Source organism: Lycium barbarum, chromosome 4 (genome assembly GCF_019175385.1).
Source record: "Lycium barbarum isolate Lr01 chromosome 4, ASM1917538v2, whole genome shotgun sequence".
In the NCBI taxonomy this organism is placed as follows: domain Eukaryota; kingdom Viridiplantae; phylum Streptophyta; class Magnoliopsida; order Solanales; family Solanaceae; genus Lycium; species Lycium barbarum.
The window spans coordinates 26,901,974-26,919,508 of NC_083340.1; the positions used below are offsets into that span (position 1 = coordinate 26,901,974).

Here is a 17,535-nt window from a genome sequence, read left to right on the forward strand (position 1 = left end):
TGACGCTGCTACTGTGTCGCTTGATGCATTTTGGAGTTTCATTGATAAATAAATAAAGCAGAGACTGGACTCTTTTTTTCCTTTATTCAAGCACCTAAGTATTTGTGAAGCTCACTGAGCAGAAAGCTAGCTTGAAATGTGGTGCTGAGTTCAATCATCCATGATCTTGATTTCCCAATATAAACACTACATAATTATTTTTGTGAAAGACATGAGAGATTTTTTAGATGTTTATATAACTATAATTTAGTATAGATTATTATATTTCATAGTCTGCATAACGCAAATTAAAATAGGCCTGAAATTTGAATTACACAGTTCAAACTTCAGGACACTTATTCTGAAGTTTGAACTACGAAGTTAAAACTCAAAGACCCTCAGTTCAAAATTCTGGCCAATTTCAATATTCAACTGATTAAGCAAATACTGATGTATGTCATTCTTATATATTTGGGAAACCGCACAAATGGCTTTGAAGTGGACTGCTTTCTCATCTTGATTCAGAGAGTTCTTATTAATTCTTATCAGATATGGATCATTATGCAGTCCCTTCATGCTGAAGCCACAAAAAGTTTTTCTCAAGTGCTTGAGAAGCGACTAGTAATTTGATGAACTTTGAAAGATCTTTAATTATGGCAATACTATACTCAAAACTTTTCCAATAGCTTGTTGCTCAGAATTCTCATTACCATAATTTCTCATATCCATCCACCATGTAATATAAAAGAAATGCCTAATAAATCCGATCATTTGGTATTGAGAAACAGTAGCCAGTTGATTTTGTTGTTGGACAGAGGAGTCTATCCATAGAAAAAAAATACAGATAATAATAGATAGAGAACTTGGAAAAGATCACTTGAAATTGGCCACAAAGGTACACACGATGCCCCCGTGGGATTTTTCAATTCAATCACAAGGTACAAAAGTAATTTTTTGCCGCAGAATTACAGGGTAGGAGCATGAAACACTCATCTTGACTCATGTTGTACACCACATTGTGACTCTTATTTAACTTGCTACAAAAATAAAATTACAAAAGGAATGTTGAATCCACTAATAATTCTAAGGAGCGTTACAACAAGAGGGTCTCATCCGAATGACTATGAAAACCCAAATTTGGACAAGGCTGACTGGAACAACTCAGAGAAGGCCTGAGATGTACTCTGATCATCAGCTTTGATTTTTAACTGTACTTTACACGACGATGAATTAACTATACACTCTACCAGATAGGTAGACGGTTCCTCTGCTTTTTGTGCATAGAAGAAGAACTTGAAGTTCGGGGCTTGACCACCAGAAGCTATGCAGTGGATTGAATGGCCTTGCATGTGACGGATAAGCACTTGAGTAGTTGTCATTGCAGCCACTCCTTGTGGATTAATGGATGTTTCCTGATAAAGGAAAAGGCAAAGTAGTATCAGCATTAAGGAGATTTGACTAATAATAAGCGATGTCTTAATAGTAAAGTTCTCATATTCAAATCAAGGACACAAACGGAAAACAAGTATCCAAAGGTTAAAGGGATGCAGTCACAGTAATACAATAATGTTTTTTTTTATCATTATTGTAATATGATAACATTTTTCCTATAAAATGACCACGAAAGAGATTTGGATAATCATGCAATTACAGCTTGATACTTCCAAGTAAGTTTTGAGTTCTCGTTTACAAGTACTAACTGAAAACTCCTGACATGATTAAAACATTATTTTCTTGTGAATAGGATATTTTAAAAGCAGACAAATATAAGGCAAAGTATCAGACAGTGCCAGATTTTCTGGGAATAACTGCCCCCAGTAACCCCTCATATGCCAGATTCAAATGTTTCCTCTTCTACCTTAGAATTTATTCAATATATCCTAGAGTGTAACGGAAAGAACACAAGCCACAAGGACAAATACACTCTAATTAAGCCAAAGCTGTAAGTAGTTCCTACGTCTGCCTCTGTAGTGAACAAATGAAATGATGAAGAGGACACGTCATAAAAGCAAATATTCAGTTATTCACCTGTGATATTGATATTGAAAGTTGACGCCATTTCTGCTGGAAAGCGTTTGGTTCTAGAGCAGCTTTAGTATTGAGCTTCAAAACAGGAGGCGGAGGAGGGGGGCTAGCTGCAGCAGGCAAACCAAGACCAAGTAGATCATCAATTGCCAAGGAAGCTGATGGCACATTTGGAGTAGGTTTGTAATCCAAGGAAACAAGATCAGTTTGAGAACCATCATATCCAGGAGCACTGTATGCAGAACCATTGTGGCTAGAACCTTTACTTTCTTCTTTATCGGACGTACTCAAAAGTAAATCCTTGTCATTTGCCTCGATTCTCTGCGCTGGGACTACATTATCAGTTGATTCTGTCCCAATAGATAAATTTCCGATTTCCTCAGAGAACGCAAATGGCCCTCTATGTTCCTTATCCGTGAACATGTAAGAAGGCTGCAAAAATAGTCATGCTTGAGAAACAGGTAAAGTAGATTACTGGGGTCTTAGCAAAACAATAATGAGAAACATGTTTCATCTTTCACTTATGTGCCGTAAGCCCGTAACATTGAGATTACACTTCTGACTAAATTCCTCAAATTATACAACTGGTATGAGCGAAGAACAAATGGCATACCTTTTGATAAACAACAGAGAGGCTGTTAAACTCATCGAAGATACGATCTTTAATTTCATTACTTTGTGTATCAGCAAAGACAGAAACAGCTTGCTTTGGAGGATTCACCACACGCTCTGCTATGGAGACATTGTACTGCAGAAGTCTATAGTATAATAATGCCCTATCATGGACATCCTGCAACAATTCTTGCCCATCATTTAGAGGCACACAAACACTTCATTTTTTTTGATTAAGCACCGGGTGTCCGGGTCTCTTTGAGCCCCGACTAATCCCGGAGGCACACAAACACTTCACACTAATATCTGTTAATCAACTATGCAAATCTCAATCAAGTTGGGTTAATCTGAAAGAATCTGCTGCAACCATTCTGTTCTATTCGGGCCTACTCCATTCCTAAACTAAATAATTTGTCTATCCTACCAGTCATTTTCTAAAAATATTATACAAACAGAAGGGATACCTGATGAAAGTCATTAATACCAGCAGCCAATGCAGCTCCCAAGGCTTTCTGAGTCTCTGGAGGTCTTCTAAAAAAGCACTTAACTACTGCTGTAAGAAGATGCAGACGAACCTGCAGAAAACATTAAAAGCTAAGTCTAATTAAACCTCATAGACATTTTATACCTCATAAATGAAAAAAATAGAAGAACTATAGTAATGCCGTTTATGCTGACATGCCAAACATTACAAAGATGAACAGTTCAGTTACACAAGCTGGAGAATCGAAAGCACACACAGAAATAACAGAGAGTAAAAGACAAGTAACATTTGCAGCCGGTCGCACAGAGTAAGGCAGTGCATCTAAAAAATAAAAATTGTACAAGAGGCTTGGCTTTGCTTTCAAATGGAGGATTTAAATTTCAGGATCACAATAGCAAAATTTAAATACAAGGTACAATAGACCCTTGTGGTCCGGCTTCCCCGGACCCGCGCATAGCGGGAACTTAGTGCACCGGGCTGCCTCGGGTTCTTCAATTTCCTTTTCACATAAAGCCAATTCTGAACAAGACCTCACATGGAAAGCCCCACCAAGAAAAAGAAAAAAGTATGTGTAACCAAATCAAGACAACAAGGTTATTGTCTTGTACAAGCATTAGAGACACAGAAGGTGCGGTACTGTGAAGGGAAAAAATAGGTGTGATTCATTCTGTTATAATTATCCACTTTATAACAATAGTTTTTTTTTTTTTTTTAAATGCACTTTATAACAATAGTTAGCACTTTATCCTTTTTAACATGACATTATATGCATGCAGTACCAAACAGAGGACCTAATCAAGCAATCTTAGAGCTTTATCACAATGACTGTACTTGTTACAAGAGCGTATGAATGGACTAACCTTGCTAAGCATCTTATGTATCTATTTTTATTTTTATTATATGTATACATTTTTTCCTCTATGAAAACTACATTTACAAATGCCTTTTAACACATCCCAACCTTCCTTCTGTATTTTTATTAGATAAGGTATAGAGGAGCCCAAAGAAGAAATTCAAATTTCTATATCATTCATTTTCATTGCCACACAAAGCCTTCTTGTATCACTCGTAAAAGGAGACTGATGACCACGGATGATATGAATGATGCGGATGACTTTAAACTATAGAATCAAGAGATCCTAAATTGAAGCAATCAGGAAGGAGGCAACTGAACAGAGGACCACCTTTTGCAATTTTGACGTCATCACCTTTGTACTAAGCAAGTTATTTATTGGCTTGCATTAACAAACCACAAGGTCACTGACAAAAGTTAGAGAGGACTGTTTACTCCAAAAAAGCATTTTCAAGATTAAGAGCCTCTTGAATGGACAAATAATCAAACTATGGTATTACGACACTCTTGGCAATGCTCAACAGTTGGAAAGATCAACAGCAGGGCACAAAAGAGTACAAAAATACTTGCATAGGAAAGAAAAGTCAAACACATAAAAAAGAAATATGCAGCTTGATTACCTCTGCAGAGTGCTCCTCTTCCCAATTCTCAATAAGACTCTCCAAAACGTAAGGAGCATCTTGCATGTCTTGAGCATATTCCCCTAACATCCAAATAAGAGCTGACTTGGCTTTGGGTTCCTGGACATGTTTGCTACTAATATTCCCTACAACTGCTATACAATCATGGCTCCACTGAGGATATTTCCTAAGGAGATCTTTCACAAGTACCTATATGAGAAAAGCTTAAATGGTAAGACCAAACAAGAATAGCAAGACATGAGGTCTCACGCAATTTCACATGTTTAATGCACTATTCCTCTAAAGCAACATCATTAAAGGCTATTGTCCCTGCCACCCCCCCCCCCCCCCCCCCCAAAAAAAAAATAATAATAAGGAAAACCAGTGACAATATACCAGAGTTTCCGCAGTCACATGGTCCTTCTCCATTTCCAAAAACTGGAGAAGCCTATCTACAATTGCATTAACATCATATTGTTGTAATGCTATTTTGCCAACAGCCCTGATTGATTCTCTCGCCATTGGAATGTCAACATTTGCAGCATATTCGCATAGCTCCGTCACTGAAGTCAATCCACAAAGAAATCAACATCAGACTGGCTAGTCAAAAGATGCAAATTAATCGGTGATGGAGACGATAACTTGAAGTTGTATAGAATTTGGATATTAAAAGCCCTTGACAGTACTCAGATGACCTACCAATTATCAAAAAACAAAATGCAATAACAATGTGAAATTTCACCATATTAAATTCTCCACAACAATTATTACATGCATAAAAGTTAGTGGGAAATCTTGTAAGCAAAACTTACTTACCCATAAAAAAAGGTAAGTAAAGGTTAAGTCTTTGTTATTTGAGTTGGTTAACATCTTGGATGAAGATACTTGAGAAAAGGACCAAAATCATCCATAATGTTTGAATTTGGATCAAAATAATACATATTCTTTCACATGGTGCACTAATAGTACATTATGTTTGCATAAGTGGTGCACTTTTAGTCACAATCCCAAATAAATTTAACGGAAAAGAACAAAAATGCCCCTGAACTTTTAGAAAAGGTATAAAAATACCCTTTATTCATCTATTTTGCTAAAACTACCCCTCAATTCAACTTTTTGAGAATTTATTCCCCTTGGCTAACGGACAACACTAATTTTTTATTTTTTTAAAAAAAATAAATTGCACATGACATTTTATTACTGAAAAATTGATTTATTCTTTTAAAAAGAAATCTGAAACCTTGGAATTTTTTTAAATTTGGAAAACTTTTTTTTAACGAGTAAAACCTTGACTAACGGACAACACTAATTTTTTTTCTTTTCAAAATGTGAAAAATTGGATTTTTATAAAAATCTGAAAAAATTAAATTTTTTATGGAAAAACTGTGTTTAAAAAAAAAACCAGAAAACTATCTTTTTTTAAATCTAGAAGAAAATTATGGAGTATTAGTTTTGCACATTTTACTTAAAAAAACAATCAGTTTTTCAGATTTAAAAATTGAATTTTCTAAAAAAAAAAATGGGGTTTCCACCCGTTAATTTTTTTTTCCAAACTTAAAAAAATTCCACATGTTTTAATGAAAATCCAATTCTGTTTTTTTTTATATATATATATATATATAAAAGGCTTACTACATTTGTTTTTTTAAAGAAATGGATGTTGAAAAAATATTTTTCCTTATTCTACAAATAACGATTTTTCAGATTTCTTTTTAAAAGAATAAATCAATTTTTCAGTAATAAAATGTCATGTGCAATTTAATTTTTTTTTTTAAAAAAAAAAAATTAGTGTTGTCCGTTAGTCAAGGGGAATAAATTCTCAAAAAGTTGAATTGAGGGGTAGTTTTAGCAAAATAGATGAATAAAGGGTATTTTTATACCTTTTCTAAAAGTTCAGGGGCATTTTTGTTCTTTTCCGTTAAATTTATTTGGGATTGTGACTAAAAGTGCACCACTTATGCAAACATAATGTACTATTAGTGCACCATGTGAAAGAATATGTATGATTTTGATCCAAACCCAAACTTCATGTCTCTGTTCAGATTTATATGATTTTTCATTTATTTTTGGGACGTTTCAAAATGTTCGACACTACTTCATATTTCTACAACTTTTAAAAGTTCAAATAAATTAAATTACTCAAAATATAATTTTCGATGAGATGTCTTTTTCCATCAAAATGATTTTTCAACATTCGAATATATTTCAGAGACATGAAGCATATTTTCCAGGAATTTCCTTCCACCAGATAAATTTGAATCAATTTTTTGGTGTTAGATAAAGGCAAATGAGAACATGTCTATACATATGCCTATATAGGATTAGCAACAAAGTTTCATGTAAGAGTTTGATTGGAGAATTATATGAGTCTAAAGTGTATGGAACTTTGCACCCAAGGGTGTGGCCTAGTAGTCACTGAAGTGGGTTGAGAACCATGAGGTCTCAAGTTCAAATCCCAACAGAGACAAAAACACTAGGTTATTTCTTCCCATCTGTTCTAGCTTTGGTGGACAGAGTTACCTGTTGCTGGTGTGAGGTGGCAGGTATCCCCTGGAATTAGTCAAGGTGCGTGCAAGCTAGCCCGGACACCACGGTTAATTAAAAAAAAAAAAAGGATGGAACTTACAAGATATTTAACACTTCATTTAAATTTACTAATCACTTTTTTTATCGATAAAAACGTACTGATCACTCTAGATATCAAAACCAACAGAACACGCTCTACACAGCTTTACTACTACTTTTACTGATTATTGCGCAAAATCACTCTTTCTACCTTTATCCCCTTAATTTATTTCCGATATTTGGCAGGTGCAACACCAATAATCCCTTTGACAGTGACCTGATACCAGGAAATAAGGTATACACTACGACCTTGAGGTTGAAAACTTCGGTTTAGTTGAATGATATTGATACTCACCAATTTCATATGTGTTGCTTTACTACTAGTTTTACTGATTATTGTGCAAAATCAGTCTTTCTACCTTTATCCCCTTAATTTATTTCCGATATTTGGCTGGTGCAACACCAATAATCCCTTTGAACATGACCTGACACCAGGAAATAAGGTATACACCACTACCTTGAGGTTGAAAACTTCGGTTTAGTTGAATGATATTAATACTCACCAATTTCATATGTATTGCTCTCATTTGCCACGGCAGTCAGCATCTCAAGCTTTAGCTTTTTGACATAAAATGGCTCATTGTATTGGCAGTAGAAGTGCTTGTAGTCTGCTGAAAAAATATATGGTGCACGCATCACCAGCAAATGTAGATGGCTTAACACGGCATAGGATTGCTCTGGACCTCCGGAGCTAACTAAAGTAAGTAGAGGTGCTTTTAAACGCTCATATACCTAAACATAAGAAGAGTAAACGAAAATTAAAACTCAGCCTTAGTTAAGCATTACGATGCCTCACAGATGAAGATTACAGAAAATTTTGCACAAAGTAAATTTTGAATAACAGCATTATTTGCATTTTATTCAACTGCTAGGTAACAAAGGTTGTCAGACAATTAATTATCAAGTTTAGGCGGATACAGAGCTAAGTGTGAGTAGTCATACGTGATGTAATACAGTTTTACATGGCCCCCGTCGGCTAAATATAGCTATGAACATTGTAATGTTTTTTTTTTCAACATGAACATTGTAATGTGTGCCTATAGAAGGAATCGGATTTGAAACATTAGTTCTTATGCTTTTTCTCCTATCTCCTCCTTGTTTCTCTTAGAGATCACAGAGACTAAATCTGGTGAAACATTTGGACCAATAGAGCATGCGGACCCCATTTGTCTATAAAATATACACTGGTACAAAAGATTTGTTCCAAGGCGGGCATCATCACGGGATGATTTCTCCCAAAACAGCATTTTTGTTATATTTGTTTTAGGTCCTATACTTGCTTCATCTGTACGTAAGAAAAGCTATATCTCAAAATGTATTGGCCTTTCATGTTTCATCCTTCTTTTTCAATACACAGCAAAGATTCTTAACATTTTCTATAAGGTAAATAATTTTATTTATGTTGAGAAAATCCCCATAAGCAGTATACTAAGAGCCTGTTTGGACAAGCTGAATTTAAGTAGCTTTTAAGCACAACGTGCTGGAGCTGAATTTATTAACAAGCAATTATGTGTTAGGATAAAAGTGTTGAAGCTGAAAATAAGTTGCTTATGTGTTAGGTAGAAAAGAGCTGATAAGCACTTTTTCTGTCAAAATGACTTAAAATACCCTTAAGGCTGTTAACACTAAAAATAAGTTTATTGGTGCAATATTTTTATTTTTAAATTGATTCAAGTGCATATCTTGTATAGCATGATTTCTGTAAATGATACTAATTCTTTATTAGACTTGATAGATTTCCTATACTGTTAGCACTTAGCAGCAGGGACTTCTGAGTCAACAAGAACAAACAACTAGGCTTCAATCCCGAACAAGTTGGGGCCAACTATATGAATCCTCACTGATCATGTTTCTGCAATTAATATTCACCTAAGGCCAGTATAATACAAAATAAAAACAAAAGCAAGAAGTACTAGAAGTTCTGTATATTTTGTACCAGCACAAAAAAAATTGAACTAGGGCTAAAAGACTCCTCTAGAAAGCATAGGGCGTTAAGTAAACATACCAAAATGACTAAAACATATTCCCAACTAAAAGATATCGCCTATATAGATCTTTTTCTTTCAATCTTTTGCTAAGTTCCATGGATTCCAAGAGATTGTAGGATTAAAACAAGAGGGGGCTTCTTAGTCCCTTTTCTGTATATAACATGCACTTTGTTGATACAATTTAGTAAAGACATTTAAATTACTTTACAAGAGAAGAGAGAGAGAGAGAGAAGCGTTGCCGTAGGTTGACGGCTAAATAGTCAAACTATGATACATACAATTATTTGATACAGAGGATTCATATGGCCAGCTCCAACTAATTTGGAATTGAGGTGATCTTAATTGATAATACAGGCAACGGCATCGAAAAGGATAAGGCTAAGGAATTGCTGAGTTACTGGAGGAAATAACCCGCCAGAAATAACCAACTCATTAGATATTTACATTTTATGTGTAATGCACAAAGGGTTAAGATCTTAAAATTGGGTCATTTAACAATTCAAGTTGCAGGAAACACTAGTTCAAGCTGTCTGTTTTCCGTGTATGATGCTGTGGGATCTCATTGACTAAACTCAAACAGCGGTTAAAGGAAAAGATTTGTCAGGAAGCATAGCCAGAAGGGTAGTGGAAAATAAACACAGCAAAGTTAGTTGACTTCTTGGACAGTAGACACTTTAGCTGGATGATTAGTTAAAAGAGATGGCCGAGTAACCATAGACAATACTATCTACTAAGGAAACATTTCAGATGAATACTAAAATGGGAACCTGTTGATGAATGTCAGCCATGGAGAGTGTCAGTTGTAGAAATAACTTGATTGTTGCCAAGACAACAGCACTATTAGCATGTTGAAGCCTATCTTCAAGAAGATTCATCATGTCAAATATCTCATTACTATCAGAAGGCACATACTTAGAAACCAGCTCAAGAACAGCACATTGAGCCCATTCGCTGAATTCCTTGAACCTGAAAAATCATGTTTGAAAGATAAGCCAATCTCTCACAAGAAAGTCCAAACAACTAAACGACAGACAAAGGGGAGCAAGAGAATTCTGCTTTAATTTCATGGCATTTGACGAGAAAAAGATAGTAAAGTTAACATTGACACACACAAACTTTATCATCCGTGTACTGTATCTCTTTTAGCAGATTAAAGAAGAGCCTCCCATGCAAAAGAGTCTTACATTACTGCAAGATCTGAAGCACAACATACCCAGTGTAGTCCCACAAGTGGGGTCTGGGGAGGGTAGGATATACGCAGACCTTACCCCTACCTATGTGGGGTAGAGAGGCTGTTTCCGATAGACCCTCGGCTCAAAAGAAAAGACAAGGATGTGAAGCATGGTATCAAGAAAAATATGATAATAAATACTGCATGATCTTAAGCGGTTAGAGAAAATATTGAACCAGTATCGCACCAAGTAAGACGTAAGGACATATCAACTTCATTCAGAAATGACTGACAAAAAGCACACCACAAACTGGTTCCTTTTTTCTCTTTGATGAATACTCAGAGTTGATTTACTCCATACAGTACACAGACATGAACGGAAAAAAGTAAAAAGCAGATTGGAGACTTTATTCAATCAAATAGTTATGACAGCAATCTACCTATTCAAAAGGTAATAAATAAGTGGCTTGCTTAGCAGGGTTTCTCTTTCTGTTGATGCTTCCTCAGATTTGGTTGCTTCCAAACCCCAGATTTCCTGTAGGGCGCACAAACAGTTGGCTACAACCTGAAGAAAGAAGACAGATGAATATGAGTAAACGATAACCAGCGATCATGAAAGGACTGCTTCTTTTGCACATGAAATTAGGTTGCTAAAATGCTTTCTGGTGATAAATAAAGAGCTTTGAGATTTGCTGAAAAGCATTCCATGTTGAAACACGTATATGGAAATAAACCATGAGTGGAGAATCTTAAACATATGGCTACTTTATAACTATCTAAAGCAAATGATGGAAGACTAAAAGGAAAGAAATGTCAAATTTCTTGGAATAGCGGCATTCAATATACACAAACACAAACGTAAGTGACATCTCAAGACTATTACTTGAAAGTAGCATGCACTCTGGGATGGTAAAAACAAGAACTTCAAGACCATCTAATATCAACTGAACAAAAAGAACCCCAGAGAAACGTCCATCAACCTGAACTTAGTGGCAACACACCCAAGGGAGAATATAAAATTATACTCTACTTTTTGAAAAACATGTTCCAGCAGACATCAATAAACCAGCACAGGATTTTCTTTTCTCTCGAAAGTAAACTAGCTTCCAAAAACTCCAATCCTTAAAGAAACAACAACATACCCAGCGAAATCCCACAAAGTGGCGTCAGGGAGGGTAAAGTGTACGCAGACCTTACTCCTACCTTGGAAGGTAAGGAGGTTGTTTCTGAAAGACCCTCGGATCAAGAGAAAGCATGGCAGAAAAAAAAAATCAGATAAGGACAAGCAATTCAAAGCAGTATGAAAATGAAATAACGAAAGCAAAAAACCATGATAAAACAGTCTGAAAAAAGGAGCAGTTGCTACCACAAATAAATAAAATAATCGAAGTACAAGAAATAACATATAGTAGCATAAAACAAAGGACAAAAACTATAGGGCAAAACTGAGAATATTAAAGTAAAAATGACAGAAAATAATACTGATCCTACTGGGAAGGAAAATACTACTAGTCCTACAACTAGCCTTCTATCCTAATCCTCGATCTCCACACCCTCCTATCTACGGTCATGTCCTCGGTAAGCTGAAGACTTGTCATGTCCTGCCTGATCACCTCTCCCCAATATTTCTTCGGCGTACCTTTACCTCTCCTCCAGCCCTCCATCGACAACCTCTCACATCTCCTCACCGGGGCATCTGGGTCTCTCCGCTGGACATGTCCGAACCATCTCAGTCTCGCCTCCCGCATCTTGTCTGCCACAGAGGCTACTCCCATCTTTTCCCGAATATCTTCATTTCTGACCCTATCTTTTCGAGTAAGCCCACACATCCATCACAACATCCTCATTTCCACAACTTTCATCTTTTAGACATGAGAGTTCTTGACTGACCAATACTCTGCGCCATACAACAGCGCTGGTCTAACCACCACTCTGTAGAACTTCCCTTTTAGGTCTTGATGGTACCTTCTTGTCCCAATCCTTAAAGAAACTTGTAAAGATATAGAAGAAACTTCTTATTGACTTGGTTAAAGTGTACAAGATGCGCTCCTTATATAGGAGTCTTATATATGGTAGGTAATCAATCCTTATGATTATAAGCTATGTAAATATTTTTTAACTAATTATACAATATCTTAAGGAATCTTTCCTTTTGATAAGGTAAATGATTTTATTGATGATGGGAAATTCCACATATAAGTCGTATGCTACAAGTAGAGAACTTAAACCAAGATAGGGTTCTCTACGAAAGAACACCAGTCATCAATACACATAGGCACCTCATAGGTGCACCAAAAAGAAATAAGAAACAAGAGATAATTTTGCAACTTAACAAAATCACTATCAACTCCTTCATATGCTCTCGGCTCTCCTGTTTATCTCTCCCCAGAACCCACATTACGGCAATGGAGAAACATCCCAAGCCCTCAGTCTTCTCTTCCTCCTTCTAAAGGCCCAACTATACAACGCCTCCTTTATTGTAACCAACATCACCCAAAGTAGACCAAATCAATTTTGGCCCACCAACCAGAATCGTGTTGCCACCTGATCAGCAAGATATGATCTACATCTTCTCTCCCACATCTACACATATAGAACCAACTAACATAGGTGATCATCCTCTTCCTCAAATTCTCTGTTGCCATGATCACTCCCCTTGCTGCCCAGCACATGAGGAAACACACTTTCCTAGACACCACAGGATCCATATAGACCTATATGGAAACTCCGACTCCTCTCTCATAACAAGCTCTCTAGTAATGAGATTTCACACTGAACAAGCCATCCCTACTTTCATGCCATCCCCATAGGCCAGAAGTTTCACGCAATGCATTTTGCCTATAGAATAGCTCAACCAGCCTTTGGAATTCCCCAACTCCCAAACCTGGAGGTTCCTCCTAAATTTCAAATTCTAATGAACCCCGCATGTACCCTACAAATATGTAGTATACTTAATTCTTTCTGACACGAGATTTTGTATATGCTGGGGAAGACAAACTTTAACCCACTCTCTCCACCCCATCTGTGCCCCCAAAAACTAATCTTACATCCATCTCCTACCCTAAAAATAATATGAACATTGAATTTTTCCCATCCCTTCATAATAGCCCTCCAAAGGTTGCACTCAAACAGATATGTGATATCTCTAGTCGTCCACCCCCTTCCATCGTTCCGTATTTCTCTGGTACCACACCCCTCCATTCACCATTCACCTCCATCCAAACATTTAGATCCATTTTCATGTAAAACCTTGTTAAGACCTTTAAGATCTTTCACTCCAAGTCCTCCCCGTTTCTTCGGGGTTCTGACAACATTCCAATTTACTAAAAGAAACTAGCTAGTGCCATTCGCCGCATCCCATAAGAAATTCCTCTGAAGTCTTTCCAACTTCTAAGTCACAATAGCCGGAGCCTGCAATAGTGACATAAAATATGTGCTACACAAAATGCTTTTAGTCAATACTTCCTTCCCCCCTTTCGAAAGGTATCTCTTATGCCAACCTGCTAGCCATTACTCGGACTCTCTAAATAATCGGGTTCCACGCCACAAGATCCCAAGATCCTTGTTGGAAGCACCCAACGAACCAAGGTAGGTAGCAGGTATTGCACTTACTTCACAATTCAACACCTGCGCTAGCTCTTCAATGTTTTCCACCTCACCCACTAGTATGATTTCACATTTCCTAAGGTTAATCTTGAGACCTGAAGCTACCTGAAACCAAATAAAACTTTGTCTCAAGTATGCCACCTGAGAAACATCTTCATCACATAAGACCAAGGTGTCATTAGCAAATAAAATATGGGTGACCCTTAGATCACACTGCCCTATGAACGAGGCAGAGAAGTCCCTCAAGAGCCCTCCAGCAACACTTATGTCCATCATTTAACTCAAGGCTGCCATTACAAAGATACATAACATGGGCGATAAAGGATCCTCGGTATCAACCCCCTCGAGCTTCAGAGGCAACCGCATAAACTCGCATTTACCAGAATCAATGTTTGCTCCAACTCTCCAAAATTACTAATCCCCAAAAAATACAAAATCTCGAATATCTCGTCATTGTTCTAACTTTGAAAAAATCGCAATTCCTAGAAAACTTTACCTTAGTGGTAAAGAGACTAATTATCACCATCCGTTGTGCCTTTCTCAAATTTACACATTTTAATCTTTTAAATCCTTCAACTAGCATAGCATTTTTTTTTATTGGTACCTTCAACTAGCATAGCATTTTTGTTGTATGTTTATTTACTTAAACTAATACTTATAATACATGTACAGAACTTTAATCTCTATACTAATTGGACCTCCAATCCCCAAAACAAAAAGATTTTTCTAATATCACTTAAATCTCCAATGTTGTAATCTTTTCTGTCCCATCGACCATTTCCCAACACAAGAATCCCTTCAACGAACATAGTCTAAGTTCTATATGGTTTTTCACATGAGTTGCAAGGAACTAAGTTTCTAGAAATGATCTATTTCTCTGAAATTTATCCAAAAACAGTATCAAATTATGCCAACGTCTGCTGCAAATGTTGAAACGATTATCCATTATGAGATGCATGGAATCATCACCATCTATGCTGAAATTCTACCCAATGGCACAGAGAGAGAAGGAAAAACTGAAACCAGAAAAGAGGGAAATCTATAGCTATATCAAAAAGTGTCTGTAGCTACTTTGTTGTCATTGAAAGTCATGTTGCAACCAAATAGTAGGTGAAAATTTCTTTGAAAAACTCAAGCATAAGAAATAGATAAAAAGAAGAAAGATGTCATGTAGATCATAATGCCAGACCTGCGCATCTCGATCATTCAGCATCATATGCTTAAGCGTGGCAGGAAAATCCGTATCCAAGCAAGTTGATGCTGAGATATGGTACAACTTCAAAACACCCATCGCTGCAACTGTCCTAACATAACTATTTGAATCCTTCAACCCTGAACCCAAGGGGCCGACCAAGTACTCGACCAAATTTGTCACACGTAGAGAACACAAGCTCCTTAGAGCCAAACCACGAATCATGGGATCCTCATCTTTGCAGTCCCTCTGAAGAAAGTTAATGGTCAAAAGCGCGAGATCCGGGTTGTTTTTAGCATAGTTACCAACATAAAGGTAGCACATCTTTTTTAGCACAATGTCTGAGGTCGCTGAGCACATAACCATTTCGCTGAAAACTGAAGAAACGTCGATCCCAATTGTCATACACGAGATCACCTTCTTAAACAGCTCCCTCTTTGCATCATCAGTCCCCGGAGCTCGACTACCTGCCAGCTGCCTAAGCTGCATCTTCAAATCTGAAACTTCCCCTTTTCTGCCCATATCAAAATTAACATCAGCAAAATCTAATAGCATATGTTTTATACTGTAAGTAAAATTCCAATCTTTTCCATTCCAAAAGCTCAAATCTTTATAAAATTCCGATCTTTTCCATCCAAAAGCCCTAATCTTTATAAAATTCCAATCTTTTCCATTCCAAAAGCCCTAATCTTTATTTACTTTTCGACAAGAAGATTGCCTTATGCAATCATAATAAAATGGAACATACGATACAAGCAATCATTAAGATTAAAATAATTTACGGTTGTTAATACAGAACTATTAAGCAAAAAAAAGTTACTATTTGAATTGGTGAACTGTTTAGGCCAATGTGGGAAATACCCATATCATAATCAAAGATAAAAGTTCCAATTTTGATAGATTCTTGAGTAGTTCAGTTAGTATTTACAACTTGGGAATTTCAAGAATTCAACTAAAGACAATTAATTTCATCCCCTTTTCCAAAAGGGTCAATGAAAAAGAGGGGGAAAAAAAATCATACTGGATGTGGGTTTTTGAATTGTAAGTCCTAAAGGGTACATGAAAAAAGAAAGAAAAAAAAAAAGGAAGAATAGTTAGTTACCCAGAAGGCTGAGAAGGTGAAGATGATCGATGAGTTTGAGCTGGAGGAGCCATTGATACACACCCACTGGATCTTGATTTGTTGGATCTGTGTTTTGGTTATGTAATTAGTACTAGTAATCTAATCCAAAAGTTGAGTTTTTTTGCTGTTGTTTTGAGGCTCTCTTTGCTACTGTGACATGGATGTGGAAGTAATCGATATTTACTTTGGTAGCCCTTGGAATTTGGTGAATTACAACAGATTGTGTCTCAAATTAATGGAAAACGGTTAATAGGTAATGTTGAACACGTTAAACTCGGTTTCCACGAGAATAAAACATAGATAAGTCCCTTGAGTTAAAGAATGAGTCCGTTTGGATTGGCTTATAAGTTGCTTATAAGCTGTTTTTAGCATTTTTGAGTGTTTGGCTGACCAGTTTAAAGTCATTTTGTGCTTAAAATAAGCTCAAAAAAATAATTGGGTCTATTTGACTTAACTTATTTAAAGCAGCTTATAAGCCAAAAAAAATAAGTTAGACTACCCCAACTTATTTTTTTTTAGCAGCTGCAAACAGCTTATAGGCATAAGCCCATCCAAACAGGCTCATTGTTAATGTTTGGTTCCTAATGAGATTTAAACTCGGCTTGGATATTAATATTCAATCAATTCTTATTGGATGCTTATCGGTTAGTTTGATTTGGTTATGAATGGTATCAGTTTGTAAATATGTTAAACTGATATTGAATTATTAACATATTGATAATTGATTATTGATTAATCTGTTAGCAGTCATTAACGGTTCGATTATTGATTTAATCTATATAGGCAAGAACCTTATATTTTTCAAACACTCGCAATAAAATATAAAAATAAACATGTGATACTCCATGATATAGTAGCATGTAGATGCAATATTTGAGTCATCAAAAACTACTGAAGTAACTAACAACACTGGGAAGAAAGCTAGTACGCATCAGTTGTGGACAATATTGGAGAAATAGAATAAAAAAGGAACCTAATAGATTACTAGATAATATATTCAAAACGAGCTAAATATCTATCAATCTAGTGCTAAGGAAGTGATAAAGATTAGTAACTTATTGGGATAAAAGGGAAAAATTAACGAACCTTATTGACTAAACCATAAAAAAAAAAAAATCAAACAACCATTAACCTAACGATAAAACAATAGCATAAAATACAAAATTATTTTTGAATTGATAAATCAATAGCACTTTTTCGGCTCAATTTATTGGTTAAATCAAAATTTATACAACCTTAGTGCTTACTGCTTACCAT

General features: G+C 36.0%; 1 protein-coding gene across 1 annotated transcript; it reads right to left on the minus strand.

Annotated features, from left to right (window-relative positions):
- Window positions 1-842: 842 nt before the first annotated feature.
- Window positions 843-16,453, minus strand: LOC132635665 (beta-adaptin-like protein A). Its single transcript, XM_060352146.1, has 11 exons — window positions 16,258-16,453; window positions 15,153-15,669; window positions 10,798-10,922; window positions 9,954-10,152; window positions 7,702-7,930; window positions 4,970-5,136; window positions 4,574-4,783; window positions 3,081-3,191; window positions 2,618-2,794; window positions 2,008-2,436; window positions 843-1,391 (listed from the first exon to the last, which is right to left on the minus strand). Exons 1-11 carry the CDS (start codon window positions 16,308-16,310, stop codon window positions 1,101-1,103), a joined length of 2,508 nt encoding a protein of 835 aa, XP_060208129.1. The 5' UTR covers window positions 16,311-16,453; the 3' UTR covers window positions 843-1,100.
- Window positions 16,454-17,535: the final 1,082 nt, after the last annotated feature.